A 21,506-nucleotide genomic window follows, 5' to 3' on the forward strand; every position below is an offset into this window, starting at 1 on the left:
TCTTTCTCTCTTTTTTCTTTATATTTTTCCCTGAACATTTTCCTCTCCTTCTCACTCCAAGCCAGTCTCGTGCTCTTTTTTATACCATATTTACATCTTCTCCTCTTTTCTCTTTCCCTTTTTATCGTCACTATTAAAGGTAAGTGGTCTGAGTCCACTTTTTCCCCCACCTTTATTTCTACTATTTCTCCTTTTGATTCCACATTACTGATCACATAATCTATCACTGTTTTTCCTCTTCCCCCTACATATGTCCATTCACCCTCTTCATCTCCTCTTGTACAACCGTTAACTATTCCCCATCCTGCTTCTTCCAAAGCTTTACAAAATTTTTTTCCTTTTCCTGTAATTTTTTTATCCTTTGTTTTCCTTTTTCTCTCTTCCTTGTCTTCTTCTTCTTTTTCCTCATCCCATAGCCCGCCCTCTTCTCCCGTCCTCACATTAAAGTTTCCTCCTATCAGATATCTCGCTCCTTCCTCTTTTTCATCCATCCAATTTCTCATGTTCTCTGTTATGTCTTCTAAATCCTCATTTACATATACCCCTGCTATTTTCCACCATACCTTTCCACTTTTTATCTTTATTCCTATCATTCCTTTCCTATCTTTAAATTCTAATTCTTCCTCTCCTTCCAATTCCTCCCTCCATCCCATCACCATTCCCCATTGCCCTCCCCTTTTATTTTTCTTTTCTGCCCCCTTATTTATCCATTTATAGCACTTTGGCAGTTTACTTCTTAACCCCTTCCATTTTTTTTCTTCCAACCAAGTTTCACACATATATATCACCTCCCATTTCTCCATGTTCTTCCAAAAATCTTCATCCTTGTTTTCTATTCCTGCCACATTCCAAAAAACTATTCTCACGTTTCTGTCTTTTATCTCCGCCTTTTCCTTTCCTCTCTCCTTTTTCTCCTTTTCTTTTTCTTTTTGTCTTTTATCTTTCCTTTTTCATTTTTTTCTTCATCCTTTTCTTTTTCTCCTTCCTCCTCTTTTCTCTCCACTTTTTCCAGCTCATTTCGTTCTCTTCTTCCGCCTCTTTTCAAAAACTTGCATTTAGTCTATCTGCTATCACCTTCTTCCTTTTATTTCCTTCTTTTTCAAACTCTTTTGCACCATCCCATTTTCTCAATTCTTCCTTCAGATCATCCTATATCCACATTTCTTTATTTACCCATATCTTCTTGTATCCTATTTTCACCTGTTTTCCTTCTCTTTTCAATCTATCCGCTTCTCTCTTTATGAGCCATTCCACTTTCCTTTCGTATTCTGTCAGATCGTCTCCTATCCATTCCGTCCTGTCCTTTAATTTTCCCTTGCATCTTAATATTTCCAATTTTTCTTTAAAATTTTCCATCTTTACCCACACCATACCATAACCTCCTTTATTTACTCCTCCTATCTTATTTACATCCTCTATCTTTGCTTTCATTCCTGTTGCTTCTATTATTTCTCCCACTTGTTCTTTCAGCGTCTTTTTTTCCTCACTCTTTATCTTTATACCTCTTATTATTAAATTGTTTTTTCTCCATTCTTTCTTTTCTCTTTCTTTTGCCATTTCCAACATTCTCGTTCTTTCTTCTAAACTCAAAACCTTTCCCTGTATCTCTTCTGGTATTTCCAGTTTACCTCCCTCATATTTTTTTTCCCTTTTTTTTTTTCCATCCCGTCTATTCTTTTCTCTAAATCTATCTTCTCTTTTTTCCATATTTTCTTCAAATCTTCTATTTCTTTTCTTATTTGTACCTTTATTTCCCTTACTTCCTCCATTTGCGCTTGAATCCTTGCGAATCCACTTCTCATTTTCTTTATCACCTCTTCAAAACCTTCCTTACTTATTCCCCCTTCACCTTTCTCTCCTGTTGCTTTCACCGGTGATCTGTACACTTTTACACTTTTCCTAAATCCTTCCAAACCCTCTATTTCGCCTTTTTCTTCCTGCCTTTCCTTCCATTTCTCCTCTTGCTTCCACGCTTTTAAAATTGGCAAGCTGTTGGCCCTTTCCCTTCTTAGCAGCTCTACCTTTGCAGGTCTTCCCATTTTCTTTTTTATTTTCTTTTCTCCTTTTTCCTCTTTTCTTTCCTCATTTCCACTCTCCACAATTTCTTTTTCCTGTTCACTCATTTTCCAATCTTCCTTATCTCTTTTCCCTTTGTCTTTGATACCTCTAACTCTCTCCTTTACCCCCTTGCCTTCCTCCTTTCCTTTGTCTCACCCACGGTTTTTTCCCGTCACCGCCAACCTAACCTCAAAGTGAACTCCTCTTTATACCTTCCCCGATTTTTCCCTTTATTCTTACCTTTACTCTTTACCCTCACTTGCCCTCCTTAAAAACCCTTCCCTCTTTTCCTCAAACCAACCCTTTACCTTTGAAAAACTATTTTACTCCCACAAAACCTTTTTCTACATGCACTCGCTCAGACACACAACCGTTCGCTCTGCAATCGGAAACGAAAGTCCAACAGTAATTTACTTTAAGATTTTATTTTTTTATATTAAGTTAGCAGTGATAGACTTTGAAATGTTACTTTTTTATATTAAGATAACAGTAACTCTCTTTAAGACTTAATTTTTTTATAGTAAATAAATAGTAGTTAACTTTAAGATTTTATTTTTTTATATTAAGATAACAGTAATTCACTTTAAGGTTTAATTGTTTTATATTAAATTAATAGTAATTACCTTTGAGATTTTACTTTTTTATATTAAGATAACAGCAATTAACTTTGAGACTTTATTTTTTTATTACAAAGTAATTTACGGTTACTTTAAATAATTTTACTACTTTTGTTAAATATAACATTATTTGGATTGCAGTAAAATATTTTTTTAATAAGAAAAAATTTACTAACAAGTATGTAGGATTTACTAAGGAGTTCATTTACTTGCCGGAAGTAATTAAAATTATTTTTAATATATTATAATTTTAATTTATTTAATCACTTTAAGCAATTATACAAAACATTGTTATTATTAATAATAAAATATACTTATATATTTTACATATACATATAAACTTTATATAAACTTATAATACTAATCAATAATTTTAATTAGAACTATTTTATATTAATAACTATAATTTAATAATTATACAAAACGTAATACCTTTTATCCGATATAATTTTCACAACACAAGTTTCAAAATGTGTAATATCTTTTTGACATATAAAAGATAAACTTAAAGTTTCTACAACTTCTATGGCACTTAAGTGTTCAGAAAAAATAATATTCTTTAATCCAATATATAAAAAAAATACTGCGTTTGTCTCTGCATTAATTAAAATATACTTAATTTTTCCATATAAAATAGAAGAAATATTAACGGTGCTGCTTATCACTAAAAAATCCCCAATGTTATAATATGTTCCATTGACTTCCACTGACTTTACACAATCGAAATTAGAAATATCATAAGGTACATCTTTCTTTAATTGTTCGTAATTTGATAAAAAAGGAACTTTACAAATTATATTTAAAAAAAAAACTCGATTTTCAAATCCTTTTTTACATACGAATCTATAGCAAAGACGTAACTGTTCTCTAAAAGCTAACGTAAATGAACTATTCTGACGAGAACTCGTAATTTTTGCATTAAATTTAGCAATTTTATGTTTTGCTTCAAAGCGGATACACGATAAATTTCGTAAAGGTCCATATTTTTTTATTATACGAGGATAGTGTAACAAATTATGATGTTTTACTTTAAGCGTTGTATGAAACAATTTTAAATAATTTTGAAGATATTCTGTAATTAAATTTTTTAAAGTATCTACTCTTTCCAAAGTCATAAACCGAAACATGATAATGCAAATAATTTTACGTACTGTTAAAAATAATTTCCATATTTTATTATTGTTCGGAATAAGATCTCCAATAAAAAAAGGAAAGTTATAAACCAAATATTTCATTTCAGATGCACTTAAAATGATTAATTCGTTCTTTATGGATTCTGGCTGTATGCGGAAATTAATGGTTTTGCTGGATATGCAGTCAAAATTTCTAATACGTTCATTTAATATACTTAAAGAGAACAGTTTTTCTTCATAAATAAAGTTTTTTAATATCTTAGCTATATTGTAACGACAAATACCTTCATATAAATCGTGCATAGGATCAACTGAACAATTATTAATTACGTGAAAGTTGGGAATGACATTAAAAATACAATTCTCTTGAACACCAAAATTTCGTTCAGTTACATGAATATTATAATTGTCTATTGTTCTGAGTAGTTCTATGTTTTCATTTACTTGAGTTTTAGATTCTGTTTTTGAAATAGTACACATTCTACAACAATGAGAACTGTTAAAGCTTTTTGAAAACCCTAAAATAGTATTTAATCCAAGATTGTCACCAGCTATGTAACACAAAGAAAAAAATATTAATTTTTTTTCTTTGTTTACTTCAACAACAATTCCATTATTACAGAGAAATAATATTTCATCAATAATAAGAGAAAATATTTTTTTGTTGCCTAGTTTTTTGTGATCTTCATATTTGTGAAATTGAAATAAAAAAATATTTTCTAATAGACTGGCATATTCTTCAGGTATGCAAGCTAAAGAACAATAGACTGCTCCTAATTTGTTAAAATTCTTATGTGTACCAAGTGGATTATTAATTTCCACGTCGTCAAAAAATAATACTAACGGAAGAATAATTTTATCGTTATATATATTTATGCTTGCATCCCAGATTTTACCAGTATAAATTGATATTAAATCAAAATTATTGATCATGTTTTGTACATTTAAAGTAATTGAATCATAGACTTTAGGAAGTTCTAGAAACTGTTTAAATACTTGTTTCATAGGTATAACAGACAATTTTCCGCGATAAATTTTTAACTTTTTTACATTTTTAATGTTTTCCAACTTAATATATGTATCCACAGTTGTTTGAAGTGGCATTATTAAATAATTATTCTTTTGAAAATATTCTAGTGTCATATATTCAGATTTAAAATTATCAAACACGTGCTCAACTATTTGAAACATGTTAGTAATTTCTGAGTTGGTACATTTTTTACGTAATGCTTCAAAACAAATAGTATTATAAAAACTTTTTATGTTATTAATGAATTTAATAATTAATTTTCGACTCATATTACTAGTAGCATATAATTTAGCAATAAGTAAAACAGCACCATGTTCAACTAAACTTTTAAATTTCTCTAGTGTAAATTTATCCTCAGGAATTGGTTGTAGGTACGAAGCACACATAGATAACATATTGTGGACATTTAAAGATTTATCCACAATATTTTCCAATACGTCGATTTGTTTTGTAGCATTACATGTAGAATTTTTTAACGGAAAACTTAAATCTAAATTTAAATGTTTTAACTTTATATGTCTTATTAACGCATGAACATTATGAAAACTTTTTTTGCAATTTTTGAAATTGCAAGTTACTTCACTATTTAAAAGAATTTTATGTTTAATTTTTAAATGATACATTAATTTTTGTATCGTATAATAGGAAGTAGAACAAAAAAAACAGGAAAACATTTTTAATATTTTAAAGAAAACGTTAATATTTAAAATGTAACTTTAAACAACTTTATCCTATATAATATATTTTTACTTAAAGATATAAATTTTGAATTTAAAGTGTCGCTTTTTCTTCTAATTTTTTAATTACATGTTCAATATTCGGAAACACAGTGTCCCATTTCGTAGTAAAATTATAGATACCTCGTTGAATAATAATCCATAAATGTTCACTAAAAATCGGGTAGTTCATATGAAAAACTTGGAAAACCTTGAAGCAAAGGTCAACAGCTTCTAATGTAAAGTTGACAGAATACAACACATCATCAATAGATATGAAATGGTTGCGAATGTCATCCAACGTTGTTCCAACAATTAATATATATGGCTGCACCGTAATATTAAGCTCTTCTGCTTTTTTTTTCAATGATTCCTGATTTATTGTTACATCTCCACAAGTCTAAAAAAAAACATATTAAAATTAAAAAAATATTTCAATTATTGTTAAAATCATTGTAAAAAATATTAAAATCATTATTAGTTAAAATTTACTCTAAAAATTATTAATAATTATTGTTAGTATACTAACATGTATGCGTTTAATAATACTTTCTTTCGCATCAGCAATAGATGGTTTATAAAATTGTTTATTATGTCTTATTATTTTTTTGGATGGAAATAAATGAGCAAGTAACATCAAACTTGCTGCAACTTTAGTATCTAAAATTTTAAGATTTTAACTATAAAATATAAAATACAATAAATAAAATATATATATATATATATATATATATAAAATTATTAACAAATAAATACCCTTACTACTGTTCGAGTTATATTGTTCAATTAAAATAGTAGCAGTATTATCTTTTTTATTAATTGCAGTATGTTCTAAAATATGTTCAATAAATTGTTTCCAAATTTCAATATTTAAAGATTGTTTTGTTAAATTCATTTTATTGAAATCAAATTCAATGAGCTCATGTCCTAATGGGTGTTTAAAAAGCTGCCATTTTTCAAATATATTGCTTAGAATTTTGTCTTTGCATTGTTGCAAATCAGAACGACGTATATCATATGTTATATTCCAATGTATTAAAACTGTTTCCCATGGAGCTTGGTGTTTTCCTAGCCATTCTAAACTATCCCGGACAGTATGGTCAAAATTATCACTTTCAGATTCTATTATACAAAATTAAAATAACATTAATTTTTTAATAATTATTTGAGATTTTCAATTATACATATATTTATAAATAAAAAAATGTACCAATAATGTTGTCGGTTTCATCTACATCTTGTAATCTATATTTTTTTATATTATAATCGCGGTTTCGCCATAAATTTACTAATTTCCCACGTGCTGGAATAGGTTTCTTATTAGGAGCACTTTTTTTCTTTACTGGTGAAACATAGTATGTCTTTAAATGTTCGTTAGGAAAAGCTTCTACGATTTTATTAGCAATTTCTCTAATCGTGTCGTTATTTCTTCTGTAAATTAAAAAAGTACATGTAGATAGTTATACATTTAATATAAAGTTGATTTTAACTAATTGTAAGTATAAAATAATTTACTTCATTTTATTATCTTGTAAATATGTAATTATAATATCACAAAGTTTGCTTCTGCAACTGCAACTCAGTTCTGATTTGCTCTCATATTGTTTGATAATTAACTCTCCAACTGCGGTATTTTTTAAAATATCTCTTATGGATGACATTGTTTGTAAATTCGGTACATTTGAAGAAAATGTGTTTACTCTAAGATTATCTTTTTTATCAAACGTTAAAATATTCGAATTGTCCGTTTCCTATTCCGTGTAAAATTTTATTAGATATTAATATAAATGAAATCATACGTAAATAAAATAAATATTTTAAGTAGAATTAAAATTGCTAAAAAAAACAGATTACTTTTTCTGACATTTCAGATTCATTATCTTTTGACCATCCTTCTGAAGAGTTAGAAGCATTTGAGCTACAATACTTATTTCTCCAGTAATTTAAAAAAATTACTCTGTGTCCTATTAACGGTATTAAATCCTTAATATTATCCTCGGTCATATATTTTAATAAATCAATAGTAACTTGGTGATCTATAAAATCAATATAAATAGAATTTAATATTTAAAATTACTAATAATTTATCCAATACACTTACTTTCGAAAATTACGATGTATTTTTCCAAACCCAGGTTTTTTAATAAATCTGCAATTTCTTGAGACATCTTTTTATCATAATCATAACGCGTCTAGCGCGCTATACGTACTTCACGCCGATCACGTATCTCGTATAGAAAGTTTGTTGATCCTAAAACAAAAGGAAAAAAAACATTTTTTTTATGTCCGTACATATCGAAGATAGCCTTGTACGTTATTTGGCGGCAGCAGCCACGCGGCTCTTGACAGAGATACGCATGCATATGCAAGCATTGTCTGTGAGCGTTTTACGCGTGACGAACAGAACGAACAAATAAGACTTGAACATGTATGTGTACCCACACCAAGAAGCGAGTAGCTGCTGCCGCCAAATAACGCACAAGGCTGTCTCCGACATACATGGGCATCGAAGAAATAATTGATATATCACCATTTTTTAACACTCACTGTTTCTAGTTCAAGAAGCACGGTCAAATACACCACAAAAATGTGACGAGCGTGTCGTCGCACCGTCGCGTCCACGAAAGTATCACGAACAACTGAATCGTACTAATCGCAGCGTGCCTAGCGCGCCACCACCATCTACATTTCGCGTCGATCACGTGTCACGTTGATCACGTGTCTTGTATAGAAAGCTCGTTAAGCCTACAACAAAATAAAAAAAATCCTTATTTCTTCGATGTCCGTACATGTTGAAGACAGCCTTGTGCGTTATTTGGCGGCAGCAGCCACTCGGATCTTGGCAAAAACACGCATGCACGTGCAAGAATTGTCCATGAGCATTCCGCGCGAAACGAATACAGCACATGGATAAGACTTGCACATGTGTGTGTACTCACATCAAGAGGCGAGTGGCTGTTGCCGCCAAATAACGCACAAAACTCTTCGATATGTATACAGAAAAAAAATTACATAAATCAAGTAAATTTTTTTACTTATTCACAAATGTTTTAGTTCAAATAATTTTTTTCTTTATTTTAAAATACTGTTATTATTTTAAGTAAATATTTTTTTATAATCTTATTTCTAAAATATTTACTTCAAATAAGAAAAGTCATTTCTAATTTGAAAAGATTATTTACTAAATTTGTGTAATTTATTTTTGTTATAGAGAAAGCATAGTTTCTTAAATTTAAATTTGTCTTTTTAGTAAATATTTTTTAAATATTGAAGTACACATATCTTACTTGTAGTAATTTTTTTTTTAATATAATAACAATTTAATTCCAAAACCAATTTCTAACTTGAAACAATAATTTACTGAATTTTAATCCATATTTACTAACATAAAGAATATTAAAATATACATCTTAAGAAATATATTTACTACAAACTACTAAAGACAAATTTTAAGTTAAGAAACTGTGCTTTGTCTACAGCAAAAATAAATTACACAAATCTAGTAATTACCTCTTTTGAATTGGAAGTTGTTTTTCTTACCTAAAGTAAATAGTTTTGAAATAAAATATTACAGTGTTTGTAAATAAATATTCTTTACAACACTGTAATATTTTATTTCATAACTATTTACTTTAGGTAAGAAAAGCAACTTCTAATTCAAAAGAGGTAATTACTAGATTTGTGTAATTTATTTTTGCTGTAGACAAAGCACAGTTTCTTAACTTAAAATTTGTCTTTAGTAGTTTGTAGTAAATATATTTCTTAAGATGTATATTTTAATATTCTTTATGTTAGTAAATATGGATTAAAATTCAGTAAATTATTGTTTCAAGTTAGAAATTGGTTTTGGAATTAAATTGTTATTATATTAAAAAAAAAATTACTACAAGTAAGATATGTGTACTTCAATATTTAAAAAATATTTACTAAAAAGACAAATTTAAATTTAAGAAACTATGCTTTCTCTATAACAAAAATAAATTACACAAATTTAGTAAATAATCTTTTCAAATTAGAAATGACTTTTCTTATTTGAAGTAAATATTTTAGAAATAAGATTATAAAAAAATATTTACTTAAAATAATAACAGTATTTTAAAATAAAGAAAAAAATTATTTGAACTAAAACATTTGTGAATAAGTAAAAAAATTTACTTGATTTATGTAATTTTTTTTTTCTGTGTACGACCCCGCCGGGGACTTTTTCTATAAAAGTACCGGCGGCCCGTGCCATTTTGGCTCCGCGAAAACGTACGCGGGCTGTCTTTCTTACCCTGATTGTTCGCATGTGCTCCTCCTTGGCCGCCCTGCTGTGTCCGCAGAGCTTCCGATACACCCATCGTGCGACGTACCAGGCGCTTTTCGGGGTCGGTATGATGTTGAACGGCGGCGGAGCGGTGCCGCCCTCCTCGAAATAGCTGATCTAGAGTTTGCTCCTCGCGAACTTCCACTCGATGTCGGCGCGTTCCTAATTACGAGCACCAAGAGTTACCTCGCTAATTAGTTTCGACTAATTATAGATGCGAAAAGTACGGCGAGGTACGATCCGCCGCCGTATTTTCCGTATGACGTCGCTCCGGTGTTTCAAGATATCTCGCGCGTACTTTTGTTAATTATCGCGGAGAATGAACGTCGCCTTTATCTCGCGATTAATCCATTTAATGCGACATTTAACGCAAGTAATGTTTATTTTATCGTTTTCTTCGCTTTAAGTTAAATTAGTCAACGATCTCGCGTACACGACGGTACGCGTAGTTTTTTTTTTCTTTTTTTTTTCGCTAAAGATACGGCACTTACCGAGATTAGTTGATAGGAATGATTCATCATAGCGATCAGGAGATTTAGAAGAACGACGATGTTAATAACCGAGTAAGTACCGAACATCAGCATGCCCCAGAATCTGGTGAACACCTTGATGCCGTCCAGTTCGAAACTGTCGAGGTCCACCAGGCCGAAAACCGCCCAGAAGAGCGTTTGTATAGTCTCGAACAAACTGCTCACAAAATTTACATTGTTACATTGTCGAAAATAAATAACGCGGAGTAACAAATTCTGAATAATTATCAAATGTAAAATTTTAACATTTAAAATAGAACATGTATCTTTAAAAACATCGTTTCTAAAACAATAGAAATTTTAATATTCTCTCCTTTTACTTCGACAGATTTTTGAATTAATTCGTCCTATGTATTTTTGTTTTATAAAATGACAATATTTATGTAACGAGACAGGAATTGCGTACTTTGCGAATCGCCGCCAAACGGTGCACGCATTCGGGTCAGCATTAGTGGTGCTAACATTGGCCGAAAACGGCATCGCCGATGGACATTGCTTTTTCTCCATGTCCGCGTAATACCAGAGAAGTTGGTTGAGTCCTGTAAGAAAAATTAATTTTTTTTCTTTTACATTAATTTTTATCCCCGCGCGGTACATTGTATTGCGCGACGTTTATTTCATTTACCGCACGAGAAGGCGAAGAGTACCAGCACGTAGAGGAAGAAGAATTTCATAATGTCCATGACCATCCTCGACAGGGAAACTTGCAGCGGGCCGAGATGAGGATTCACCGAGAATATGTAGACGAGCTTTAGCGAACTGTAACGCAATATTATTCCCCGCTTTTAATCCGGATGATACCTAAGTGTTAGTAATTTCCTATGTTAACTTTGCCGAGGTGGCTTTTACGTTTTGTACCGCTCGGCTGCATCGGCTCACGGTAATCAAAGATTCATTTGCACTTTAAGCGACGCCCTGGCCATTCACATTCAAAGCTGACGCCAATGGTAATCCCAGAGTACGGATTGTAGTGGATTTTCGGAAATTAAATGAGATCGCGATTGGAGACTTATTTCCGATTCCTAATATTACGGATGTCCTAGACCAAATAGTATTCGTACGGAGATTACGTACAAGAGCTCCGGGAACGACTACGGGCATCAAATTTCTTAGCGTGAGAACACGCCAAGGAAGAAAAATTAAAAGCGAAAATAAATTTCGACACACAAGCAAATCCTAAATCGTTTAAAGTCGAAGACTCCGTACTATTACACGACAAATCTGTACGGCGAGGGCGATCAAAGAAACTCGACGCGCAATGGGTAGGACCATATATAATAATAGAAAGACACGGCGAGGTAAACTATACAATAAAAAAGGGAAGAAAAACAACTCGCGTTCACGCAAATCGATTTAAATTATTCATTGAGCATTAATAAGGAAGAAAGATGGTAATGGTGAGTCGGTAAAACAGGCAGAGAGAGAGTATGCAAAAGAAGAATCATGCCAAAGAACAAAACAGAAAATTGACACCGAGAAGCATTGGTTGAAGGGACGACGGATCAGCAGCCTAAAGGAACGGAGTTCGAAGCTCAAAGCAGCAAGTAAGAATAAAAAGTTACTCACCAGACTGCAGGACATCTACAGAGCGGGAGTCGTCATCAGCGAGCCGCACACAAAGATCCCGGTTCTCCACCCGGGTGATGACTTCCCATAGGCCGTACTCCGACGCCGTCGAGGGTCCCAGATCCTAGGCCGCAGACACCCCCGAGCGATAAGCCACTGGAGAATATGGTGGCGGAGGCGATTCGGAGAGCGGCGAACGATAAGGAGGATCCAAGGACGGAGGATTCGTATCCGGCGTCATAGGCTCCACCGGCGAAAAAGCTCGTGAAAATGCCCTCGGTGATGACAGGGGGCTGGATGTAGAATTTGCCGGGGAGAAGGGAAGAAGATGCGAAAATTCGGGGATCTCTTCCACTAATACCTCCCCGGTAAAAAGCCCCCTGCAGACCATCGGGGGAAAGTTGCCGATAAACGGGAAGTACAGGGGGGGCGACAACCCCGCAGATTTTCCCCCGGCCGATGTTGAAGGGCCCGCTAAGTCTTCCGGCACCGTTGTCGCCGCGGAACTAGGCGACAACGTTGCCGCAGAACAAGGCCTGCAGTAGCGCGGGCTATAGATGCTTCGGCACCGCGGGCAAAAATGCAGACGCGCCATGCTGTGCCCCAAACACAAGGGGGCAAAGCGCGGCTTGTCGCATCGATAGCAACCAGAAGACACGTTTTCACTCACTAGAAACAAGAGGAAAAAATTAAAAACACCGACCACCATTTATCACATCACATAGTTGTAATTAAAAAAAAAAAAAAAAGAACACAATAAATAAAAAATTTTTTTTTATTTGATATTAACGGTACGCTCGTAAAGACTGCACGAAACAGACTAAAGAGCTCTGAAGTTAGAAGGCAGCAGTAAAGAAAAAAAGAACTTGAGCCGTGTAAAAAAAAAAAAAAAAGTTTAGATAAGTGAAATTTTAATCGGAATATGCACTCACCTCATCAAAAAAGACGTTCGCACTGTAGACGTTGGGCACCACAACACTGACAGACATTTCCACATAAAAATACGAAATCCAAAGTACTAACACACAAACTAAAAAGGCTACTCATTTTTCAGACTTGCGTTCACGGTAACGCAAGCCAGGAGCATAGGCGAAAACACGGATACACATACACCACCGTATTCGATCACCCGGTTTATACATACACCCGGATTATATTATGAGAGTCAGGGATTTCTACAAATGGCAACGTCTACATGGAAGTTCGTAATTATAACAGATGTCTCAACCATCGAAGAACGATACAGGAAGATACAACATTATACAGAAAAGGCAGAAAAACTCTGCGATTATTTCCATGAGGCACACGAAGAAAACATAGGTGGAAAGTGCAACAAGCTATTATATACGGCGCTCGCTGAAAACGATAAATTAACAGCCGCAATAAATCGGTTACAAGTCATATATGGGTCCTCAACACAGAAAAGAGGATTAATTGATTTTGTCGGGAAAGCAGGGAAAGCACTATTTGGTCTGATGGACGTAGACGATGAAAGCAAATCGCGGAACAACTAGAAATACTACACTCGCAACAGCAAACTCTGCAACATATCGCAAAAAATCAAATAAAAATTCTGAACACAACAATAGGTCACATCAGAGAGACAGAAAATAAGATGGACCAACATATTAAAAATCTAGCAAACGCGACAGCGGCAGTGAGCTGGAAACGTGACCAGATAACACGCCGACTGTACGCATTAGATTTTGTGTCCATAGTGAGAACGTTAATCACTGACACGTTAAATGATGTACATGACATCACGGATTTCCTGACACATTCGAAGTTAGACATGCTGAATCTACGGTTATTTCCGTTAGAAAAAATACTAGCGGAATTAAAAGAAGCCGCCGGAAAATTAAGAAGGGGAAATCACTTCCCATTTCGTATCAACGAACAAAGTTGGTACAATATTCACGAATACACTGAAATCAGCGCATATTATAAAGAGAATGCGATAATAACAATTATAAAATTCCCGATAGTGGGATATGAAATCTTTGAAATAATGCGAGTCACGGCAATACCCGTCTATAGTGGCGAAAACATATTTAATGTCGTAAATAACGATAATGAAATAATCGCCTTTGACTGTTACGTCAAGAATGGAAATATTTTTTAAGAAGGAGATTACCGCTTCTCGGTAGCTAAGGAAATGGCTCAAGAGCAGGAAAGAAGGAGGAAAAGATTTTGGAAAAAGACGCATCTACCGATCCTTGCGTGACGCGTGCGATACGTCACGCGTATATAGCGCTAGGAATAAGTTTAAGCAACAAAAGATTTGAGTTAGCGCGATTTTTGGTTCTTTTAAGGGAAGGAATTTTAATTCTTGTTCTCAGGGAAAGAACCGGAGGTGGTTTCGCAACAAATGGGTTCCAGAATTAATTTTTCAAGGAAAATAAAGAAAATGATAATTTTTTAAAGAAAATAGATAAAACAATTTAATTGATTAGACAAATTCTTACAAAAAATTAACAAATAGATTTCTTTAATTTTCATCGTAATTAAACAATTTTTGGTTACGACTATATATGTATATATACAGTGACTGGACTATTTGATCAAATGTTTGATTATTGATCAAAATCGCATCAAATTTTTTAAAATAAACAGTGAAGAAAGAAAACTGTTAATTTTTTATTAAAATTAGTTAGTTTTATACAAAATTAAACGGATGAAATTAAAAAATAATGGTTCCATTTGTACTGCATCCTAAAAGAATGAAAAATGGCATTTGATCAAATAGTTCACTTTAAATAGTTTACTTAAACTAAAGCCATTTTTTTCTTACATTTTAATATTTGGTGTAGCTTCCTTTTGCATTAATAACTGCTTTAATTCTACGAGGCATTGATTGTATCAAATTGATACAAGTGGACGCTGGAATTGAATTCCACGCAGCAACTACACAACGACGTTATCTTTCAACACGATAACGATCCGAAACACACTGCTCGGATCACCACCCAATGGCTCCAAAGTCAACGATTCCTAGTGTTGGGTTGGCCTCCACAGTCTCCAGATCTGAACCCGATTGAACATCTCTGGGGTGAGCTCAAGAAATCTTTGACTTTGGAGCCTCGTTGTACGACGTTGGACGAACTATGGAATCGCACAAAAGCTGCGTGGAATTCAATTCCAGCGTCCACTTGTATCAATTTGATACAATCAATGCCTCGTAGAATTAAAGCAGTTATTAATGCAAAAGGAAGCTACACCAAATATTAAAATGTAAGAAAAAAATGGCTTTAGTTTAAGGAAACTATTTAAAGTGAACTATTTGATCAAATGCCATTTTTCATTCTTTTAGGATGCAGTACAAATGGAACCATTATTTTTTAATTTCATCCGTTTAATTTTGTATAAAACTAACTAATTTTAATAAAAAATTAACAGTTTTCTTTCTTCACTGTTTATTTTAAAAAATTTGATGCGATTTTGATCAATAATCAAACATTTGATCAAATAGTTCAGTCACTGTATATATATATATATATATATATATATATATATATATATATATATATATGTATATATATATATATATATACATACAGAGAAATGAACAAACTAAAAATAAAAGGAAAAGAATTAAAAATATATGTATGAAATGATAGCCTAAAAAGAAAATAAAAAATGTAAGTTCTTAGAACTAAGTATGGAACTACGAAAAAAAGAGAAATCCTTATTCTATGCAAATGTTGTGAATTAAAGCCCCAACATTTGTCTAAATCGGGGGGTGTTACGTCTCCGATTTCGCGTCTCTTTTTTTCGACGTATATTAAAATTTTAGTTAAGGGGAAGGTAGACCGTGGTCCATTGTAACATAAAAAAAAGGAACTTCAGAACCTTTCAGAAGAAAATTCAACAGACGTCAACATATTCCGGGACAATTTGTTGCGTGAAAGCATAAAAAACATGCAACAAATTGCAAACGGGCGCCAACGAACGTCAGACAAAGAATTTGTCTAGACATAACACAAAAAATCAAAATTTAAGAGCTCATAAATATTTCAACTTTGATAACCTGTCTGTCACAGGAAAAGGAAAAATAACTTTTTTCTTAAAAATGTAATTGCGAACAGATCCTGAGCTTTAGAAAAACCAAGGGCGCGAGAGGCCCGAAATTACCGGAGTATGTGGCGCAGGCAAAGGCAATAAAGCCAGGTAACCATATGTCGTATGGAAAGTAAAAGTACCCTACCATCTCTCGATGGAAATGATAGAAAAATTCTGGAAGGCTCGGAAGGGGTAACTCGTTGAAGCGGGGGTGCCTCGTAGGCATATTACTTCCTTAAAACCAATGGATTTCGGGAACTCCTCACCAAAATTTAGAAACTAAGGGCGAAAACTTAAAAGTTTAAGAAATAGAGAAGGGATGAAGTGCGAATGCCCAATAATTTTGAGATAGGAAAAGTGGAGGAATAAGCTCTGCAAATGAGAGATTAGAATTTCAGAAAAATGAAAATTCGGGAAGAGTCCTCCCCTTTTCCGAGCTTATAAAATCTTGTGCTCAGGCTGAGCACGCTCTCTTGCATCTCAGCTACAAACCGAATTAGTTTGCTTAAAACCTAACGTGAGTGTTTTGAGTGTGCAAGTCGATCCAGAAGCTATCGAAGAAGCCGATTGAAGATCTCCTACAAAGTAAGTTCCAACGTTTTAATATGTATCCCTGCGAAAACACGATTCCACTAAATATATTTCTCAATTAATTGTTTCCAAAGTGTTATCTAAGAGAGAAAGAAATGTCCGAGTCGAGGTTCCGCGGTTTTGATTCTGTTCTGATTGTTCCCGTGATCCGTTAAATGTGTGAGAATACCTGCTTCCGAACATCGGTCGGGACATGCTGTCGAATAACTAGCGATTTTCTGTGGTTAACGCCGCGAAATATTGCTGGAACTTTGGCGACTGTCCACGGCTAAAGAATCGGCAAGCGATTCTCGCCAAAGACAGATTACGCGGAATCTCTCATGGGCGGGTCGAGGCCTTCGGAATTCGTCGGTGACGAATCTCCTTCACTCCATTGTTATTAAACTTCCCAAAATTCTGTTCAAATTAAATTAAAATCAATTAATAATTTTAGTAGAATCTCTAAATAAGAAAACCCTGAAGAAAAGTCGGGCGCGACGGAATAAGCAAATCAAAAACTTGAGGGAGCTGGTCCGCCGCTTCTTCATTCAATACCTGCTCGCGGCGGCACCGAGCGAAGAGGTATTCGTCTCTCCCGCGCGCCACGAAGAGAGACTTTGGTCTCCTCGTCCGGGCCCTCCGCCACCATCACCTATCCACGGCGATCCGGAGCCGTTACACGGATATTTCCCGGAAGAAGAGGAGAGCCCGAACAATTCCATTGCAAATCCTACCAGTGAAGTCAATTTTTCAAGCCAGTCCGCGGAGCCGGGATCGGAACAATTCCGCCCCACGACTCCTTCTTATACCCCGAATTCTTCCCTCATCTCCGAGCCACGGTTTCCCGGAGGTGAGCCAAGAGCCTGCTCCTCTCCTCTCTCACCACCTCCTTTTCCTTTCGAACCTGAGGAAGCCGACTCTCTGGGCGAAGATGAATCTATCTCTCTCCCAGGAGTAGACTTCCCCGATCAACCTCCATCTCCGGTCCCGAGTATAGAGATCCTCGAGGAGCGTCCAGAACCAAGAGACGTTATAGATCCTCTCCTGGAGCTCCTCCCCAGGGCCTGTACTCCGTGGACAGATCCTGTCCCGGAAAGGGCCTTCTCTATCGGCCCTGACCATTTTGAACCAGAGGAGATCAGGATTCAGGCAGCTCGGTCTGATCCTGATTCTCACTTTTTCATCTATTATCCCGGGGTGGAATTTCCTTTCCTGGCCCCGATGCGACTGATAGATTTGGTCTTCCCGAGATCCACAGCTAGGGTGGTGGAGATCGAGGAAGTCACATTGGACTAATTATTAAAACAGATACACACACACACACACACACACTCATGTATATAATGTAAATACTCAACTCCGTTATGTGTAATTTATATTTGTTCATTCGCCTTCAACCTTTTTCTTATTATTTAATTTTTTCCGTAAAAACTTTCGTATTATTCTTATATCTCAGACGAACTGATTGAATTTTTCTAAATTGTTTATTTGTCATTCTATGGATCATTTTATTTGTAATTAGAGTCATCTATTTAGTATTAAATTGTTAATTTTGCGTTATTCAAATCGTGACTTAATTATTTTATTATTACCCTAAATTATCCTGCCTAAGCGAACAATCACGCCTGGTTCTATCCCAGAGAATAAGGATTTATTTCCTTTCTCTAAAAAGAACCATTTACGCGCTCAATTGAAATCCGAAAATAATCTGCGCGTAAAATTGTGTAGATTCAAATTTCGAATCACACATAAATTCGGTGGTACGTCACTTTTCTACCCTACCGGCAAAGTCCATTCCAAAGAATTCCTTCCAACTAATTAATTAAACAAAATTAACTTTCCTGACGTAACATTACGTTATTAACAAAAAAATATTGTAAAAGCGAAAAATCCGCTCTTCCGCCACGGGTTCTAAAACCTACAATCTAATACTCCAACGATAAAATTGGGTTACAATAATTAATGTAAAAGAAAAAAGAAATGAGCTGTAAAAATCAACTCAATCTTTTTTTTCCTCTAGGGGGGAAGGATGTTGTAACCCAAGCCTGCACACAGACGATTGACACACCATGTGCAATAAAAATTATTATAAAGACTCAGCAGATTACCTAACCATTGGAATCTGTTAAGCCTACGATACAGTTCGTCAACAATAACAAAAAGACTCAGCAGATTACCTAACCATTGGAATCTGCTGAGCCTACGATACAGTTCGTCAACAATAACAATTACACTCAGCAGATTACCTTGTAACGACCCTGCTTTCGCGTATACCGAATCGTCGGCTCGATACGGGACGCGCCCGTGCGCTCGTCGGTATTCCGGAATTCGTATAGATAGGGTCCGTAAATGCAGCGAGACTGGAACATAACGCGTATTTACAATATGTACACGAAGCGTGAAACGGCCGCGCGAGCGGCGATCAAGGTTCGACAATAGCGAGCGAAGCACGCGGTGTCGGCGTGTCCGCGACGCGCGAAAGTCCTACGGCCACGTGCCGTTCGGCGGCACGTGCGAATGCGGTATGCTGACGCGGGAATAGATCGCAGGTGTTCGCGCGTTTTCGCCGAAATCCTTAGCTATTTTGCGGTATCGCTGGCGGTTCGCGGAGACAGGAGGTGAAGCACCGGCTTGGTGTCGCGTACCCGAGAGCACTCGAGCGAGACAGAGATCTCTCTACCCCGTGGTCGGCGACGGTGCGATAGGAAATGTTAATTCGTGTGTTCGATGATTCCACGCGCCCGGTGGTCGAGGTCCGAGATGACTCGGAGGAGGCAGAGTTCGCTCTACCCCTCGAGCTGACCGTGCCGGTGCGTTGGAAGTCGTGAACACAAGATTAGGAACGAACCCCAGGATCACCTGGTGGAGACAGAGAGCGCTCTACCCCCGGATCGGCTCTAGGTGGTCGGAGATGCTGCTCGCAAGCGAGCGGATCGAGGACGGTCCCGCTGAGCTCCGTCATCGCGGTTTTATACAAAAAAAACGAGGGCGCCGGGCTTGCGGGGCTCAGCGGGGTTACGGATGATCCTGCCGTGGCGCCGAGAATCTTGTTACGGCGCGATCGCGAAACGGCGGTCCTTGCCGTCGTTGGCGCGTTCGGTGGCGTTCGGCGGAATTCGGCTAAGCCCGTGCGGGGACTTAGCCGCGAGACGATAGCGTAGCGCGTGCTATCGCCTATTCGACGTATATATAATATAAGTTTGGGGCGCACCGCGCCCCGGGTCCCCGCCAGCGGAGTTTTGCCGACGCCCGGCCGTTGTTCTGGCCGGAACGGTGCATTTCCTGGGTGCACCGTTACAACCTAACCATTGGAATCTGCTGAGCCTACGATACAGTTCATCAACAATAACAGTAGGGAATAAACACGGGTTCTAATCCAGGAGCGTTGAGGGAGGCGAGGGGACGGGGAAAAAAATCCACGATGAGAGGAGCGCGGGGAGAGGTAGCCGTAGGTGGGAAGAGAGACCAGGGGGGTATCCGTCACCCATTCAACCCTCCCCCCCGGTCTCTTCCCACCTACGGCTACCTCTCCCCGCGCTCCTCTCATGGATTTCCCCCTCCCTCGCCTCCTCAACGCTCGTGTTCTTCCCCCATCTAACACCCCGCGCTAGCAGCCACCGTCAATATATATATTATAAATAAATAAATAAATAAAACTTACGTTTTAATTTGAATGAAATTTTTTGACAGCCGGCAATTCGCTGTCCACGAAAGCGAATCGTTTCCCGTGGGTGCACAAGTTTATTCGCTTATCAATTACGTATCCACACTCGTCACCCACGGGATTTTCAAGAACTGAACGAGGAGTTCTATCAAATGTCAATGTTTCTTCTTGTTCGCACTCATCGCGAATATGATTGTCAAAATATAAGCTCAATTGAGCTGTACAGTTTTTTCGGTGTGTGCCACACCACACACCGCCTGCACTAAACGGGGTGCGATCCCCCAACTCGCGACGCGCAAGAATATGTAGTAGCGACGAACACTTTTTTTTATCCATTAAGAAGGCTCTTAATTAGACGTGTTACACTTGAAAAAATCAGCATACGACTGGCAGGCGACAGCTACGAGCTCACTGCAGACAGTCAGAAAGTAAAAACGAAAGCATTTTTTTATCAACAGCAGTCCCGAAGGTGTGACATATACTCATGAGAATCTTTTTACAGCGTTTAGCACGTTTGAAACTTAAGATGCATTCTATCACGCAATGAGAGATTAAGAAATTATTTCATTTAAAAGATGTATCCCGAAAATGTGACATATACTTACGCAAATCTTTTTACATTTAATTCTGAGTTTTTTAAAGAAATATGTATGAGATCAATCAGTAGTTCATGGATATTGGGGAAAAAAAATGCAACAATAAAAAATTTTTTAATATAAACATTTAAATTATATATATTTATTATAAAATATAACATTATTTGTATATTTTGATGGCAATAAAAAAATGTTTTTAATATAATATAATACAATATAATATAATATAATATAATATAATATAATATAATATAATATAATATTACTTTCGCGCTCCGAATACTAGAGCTAGCAGCTCACAATCAATAATTTGATTCCCATCATAGCAATCGCTAGCATGTATCGCGCTTACAACCTCGTCACGAGTTTTAGCAGTGGAAGCGATGCTAGCAAATCGTACAAATTTCGAATCAATTATTTTAAGAAAAGATGTTAATTTATTAAATGCTAATGTAATACACTCATCAAGATCAATCATTTTAAGAAATGTTGATTCCATCATCATTAAGCATTTGCCAGCTGATTCAAACCGCAGGACATCCATGCCATTAAAGTTGCGTAGTCTGGCTGTCAACGCACCGAGGTACACGAAGTCTTGAAGATTTTTAAAATCATTGTGGAGCAAACTTAAAATGTTTGCGCGATACTCGCAGAGTGATTT

At 35.7% G+C, this 21,506-nt stretch overlaps 3 protein-coding genes across 3 annotated transcripts; all 3 read right to left on the reverse strand.

The window, feature by feature from the left end:
* Window positions 1-1,041: 1,041 nt before the first annotated feature.
* On the reverse strand, window positions 1,042-2,123 carry LOC139110239 (uncharacterized protein PF3D7_1120000-like). Its single transcript, XM_070669870.1, has 3 exons — window positions 1,746-2,123; window positions 1,363-1,599; window positions 1,042-1,149 (listed from the first exon to the last, which is right to left on the reverse strand). Exons 1-3 carry the CDS (start codon window positions 2,121-2,123, stop codon window positions 1,042-1,044), a joined length of 723 nt encoding a protein of 240 aa, XP_070525971.1.
* Window positions 2,124-3,082: 959 nt separating this feature from the next.
* On the reverse strand, window positions 3,083-7,722 carry LOC139110240 (uncharacterized). The gene is made up of 8 exons (XM_070669871.1): window positions 7,656-7,722; window positions 7,409-7,590; window positions 7,070-7,305; window positions 6,765-6,985; window positions 6,311-6,676; window positions 6,084-6,214; window positions 5,699-5,954; window positions 3,083-5,328 (listed from the first exon to the last, which is right to left on the reverse strand). Exons 1-8 carry the CDS (start codon window positions 7,720-7,722, stop codon window positions 3,083-3,085), a joined length of 3,705 nt encoding a protein of 1,234 aa, XP_070525972.1.
* A 2,111-nt stretch (window positions 7,723-9,833) lies between these two features.
* Window positions 9,834-12,257, reverse strand: LOC139109939 (transient receptor potential-gamma protein-like). The gene is made up of 4 exons (XM_070669388.1): window positions 11,016-12,257; window positions 10,797-10,929; window positions 10,352-10,547; window positions 9,834-10,022 (listed from the first exon to the last, which is right to left on the reverse strand). Exons 1-4 carry the CDS (start codon window positions 11,077-11,079, stop codon window positions 9,978-9,980), a joined length of 438 nt encoding a protein of 145 aa, XP_070525489.1. The 5' UTR covers window positions 11,080-12,257; the 3' UTR covers window positions 9,834-9,977.
* Between the last annotated feature and the right edge of the window lie 9,249 nt (window positions 12,258-21,506).

Source organism: Cardiocondyla obscurior, linkage group LG19, assembly GCF_019399895.1.
Source record: "Cardiocondyla obscurior isolate alpha-2009 linkage group LG19, Cobs3.1, whole genome shotgun sequence".
Taxonomy (NCBI): Eukaryota; Metazoa; Arthropoda; class Insecta; order Hymenoptera; family Formicidae; genus Cardiocondyla; species Cardiocondyla obscurior.

Excerpts from the sequence above, each read along its gene's own strand:
- LOC139109939 (XM_070669388.1), bottom strand. The coding sequence starts at position 11,079 with ATGGTCATGGACATTATGAAATTCTTCTTCCTCTACGTGCTGGTACTC. Across the intron at positions 10,548-10,796 it reads GTTTGGCGGCGATTCGCAAA|TTTGTTCGAGACTATACAAA; the intron begins GTACGCAATTCC and ends TTTTGTGAGCAG. Across the intron at positions 10,023-10,351 it reads ATTCCTATCAACTAATCTCG|GAACGCGCCGACATCGAGTG; the intron begins GTAAGTGCCGTA and ends GCTCGTAATTAG.
- LOC139110240 (XM_070669871.1), bottom strand. The coding sequence starts at position 7,722 with ATGTCTCAAGAAATTGCAGATTTATTAAAAAACCTGGGTTTGGAAAAA. Across the intron at positions 6,215-6,310 it reads TAACTCGAACAGTAGTAAGG|ATACTAAAGTTGCAGCAAGT; the intron begins GTATTTATTTGT and ends TTAAAATTTTAG. Across the intron at positions 5,955-6,083 it reads GTATTATTAAACGCATACAT|ACTTGTGGAGATGTAACAAT; the intron begins GTTAGTATACTA and ends GTTTTTTTTTAG.
- LOC139110239 (XM_070669870.1), bottom strand. The coding sequence starts at position 2,123 with ATGAGTGAACAGGAAAAAGAAATTGTGGAGAGTGGAAATGAGGAAAGA. Across the intron at positions 1,600-1,745 it reads AGGAAGTAAGGGAAATAAAG|GGAAAGGTTTTGAGTTTAGA; the intron begins GTACAAATAAGA and ends GAAGAGATACAG. Across the intron at positions 1,150-1,362 it reads GAGGTTATGGTATGGTGTGG|GATGATCTGAAGGAAGAATT; the intron begins GTAAAGATGGAA and ends ATGTGGATATAG.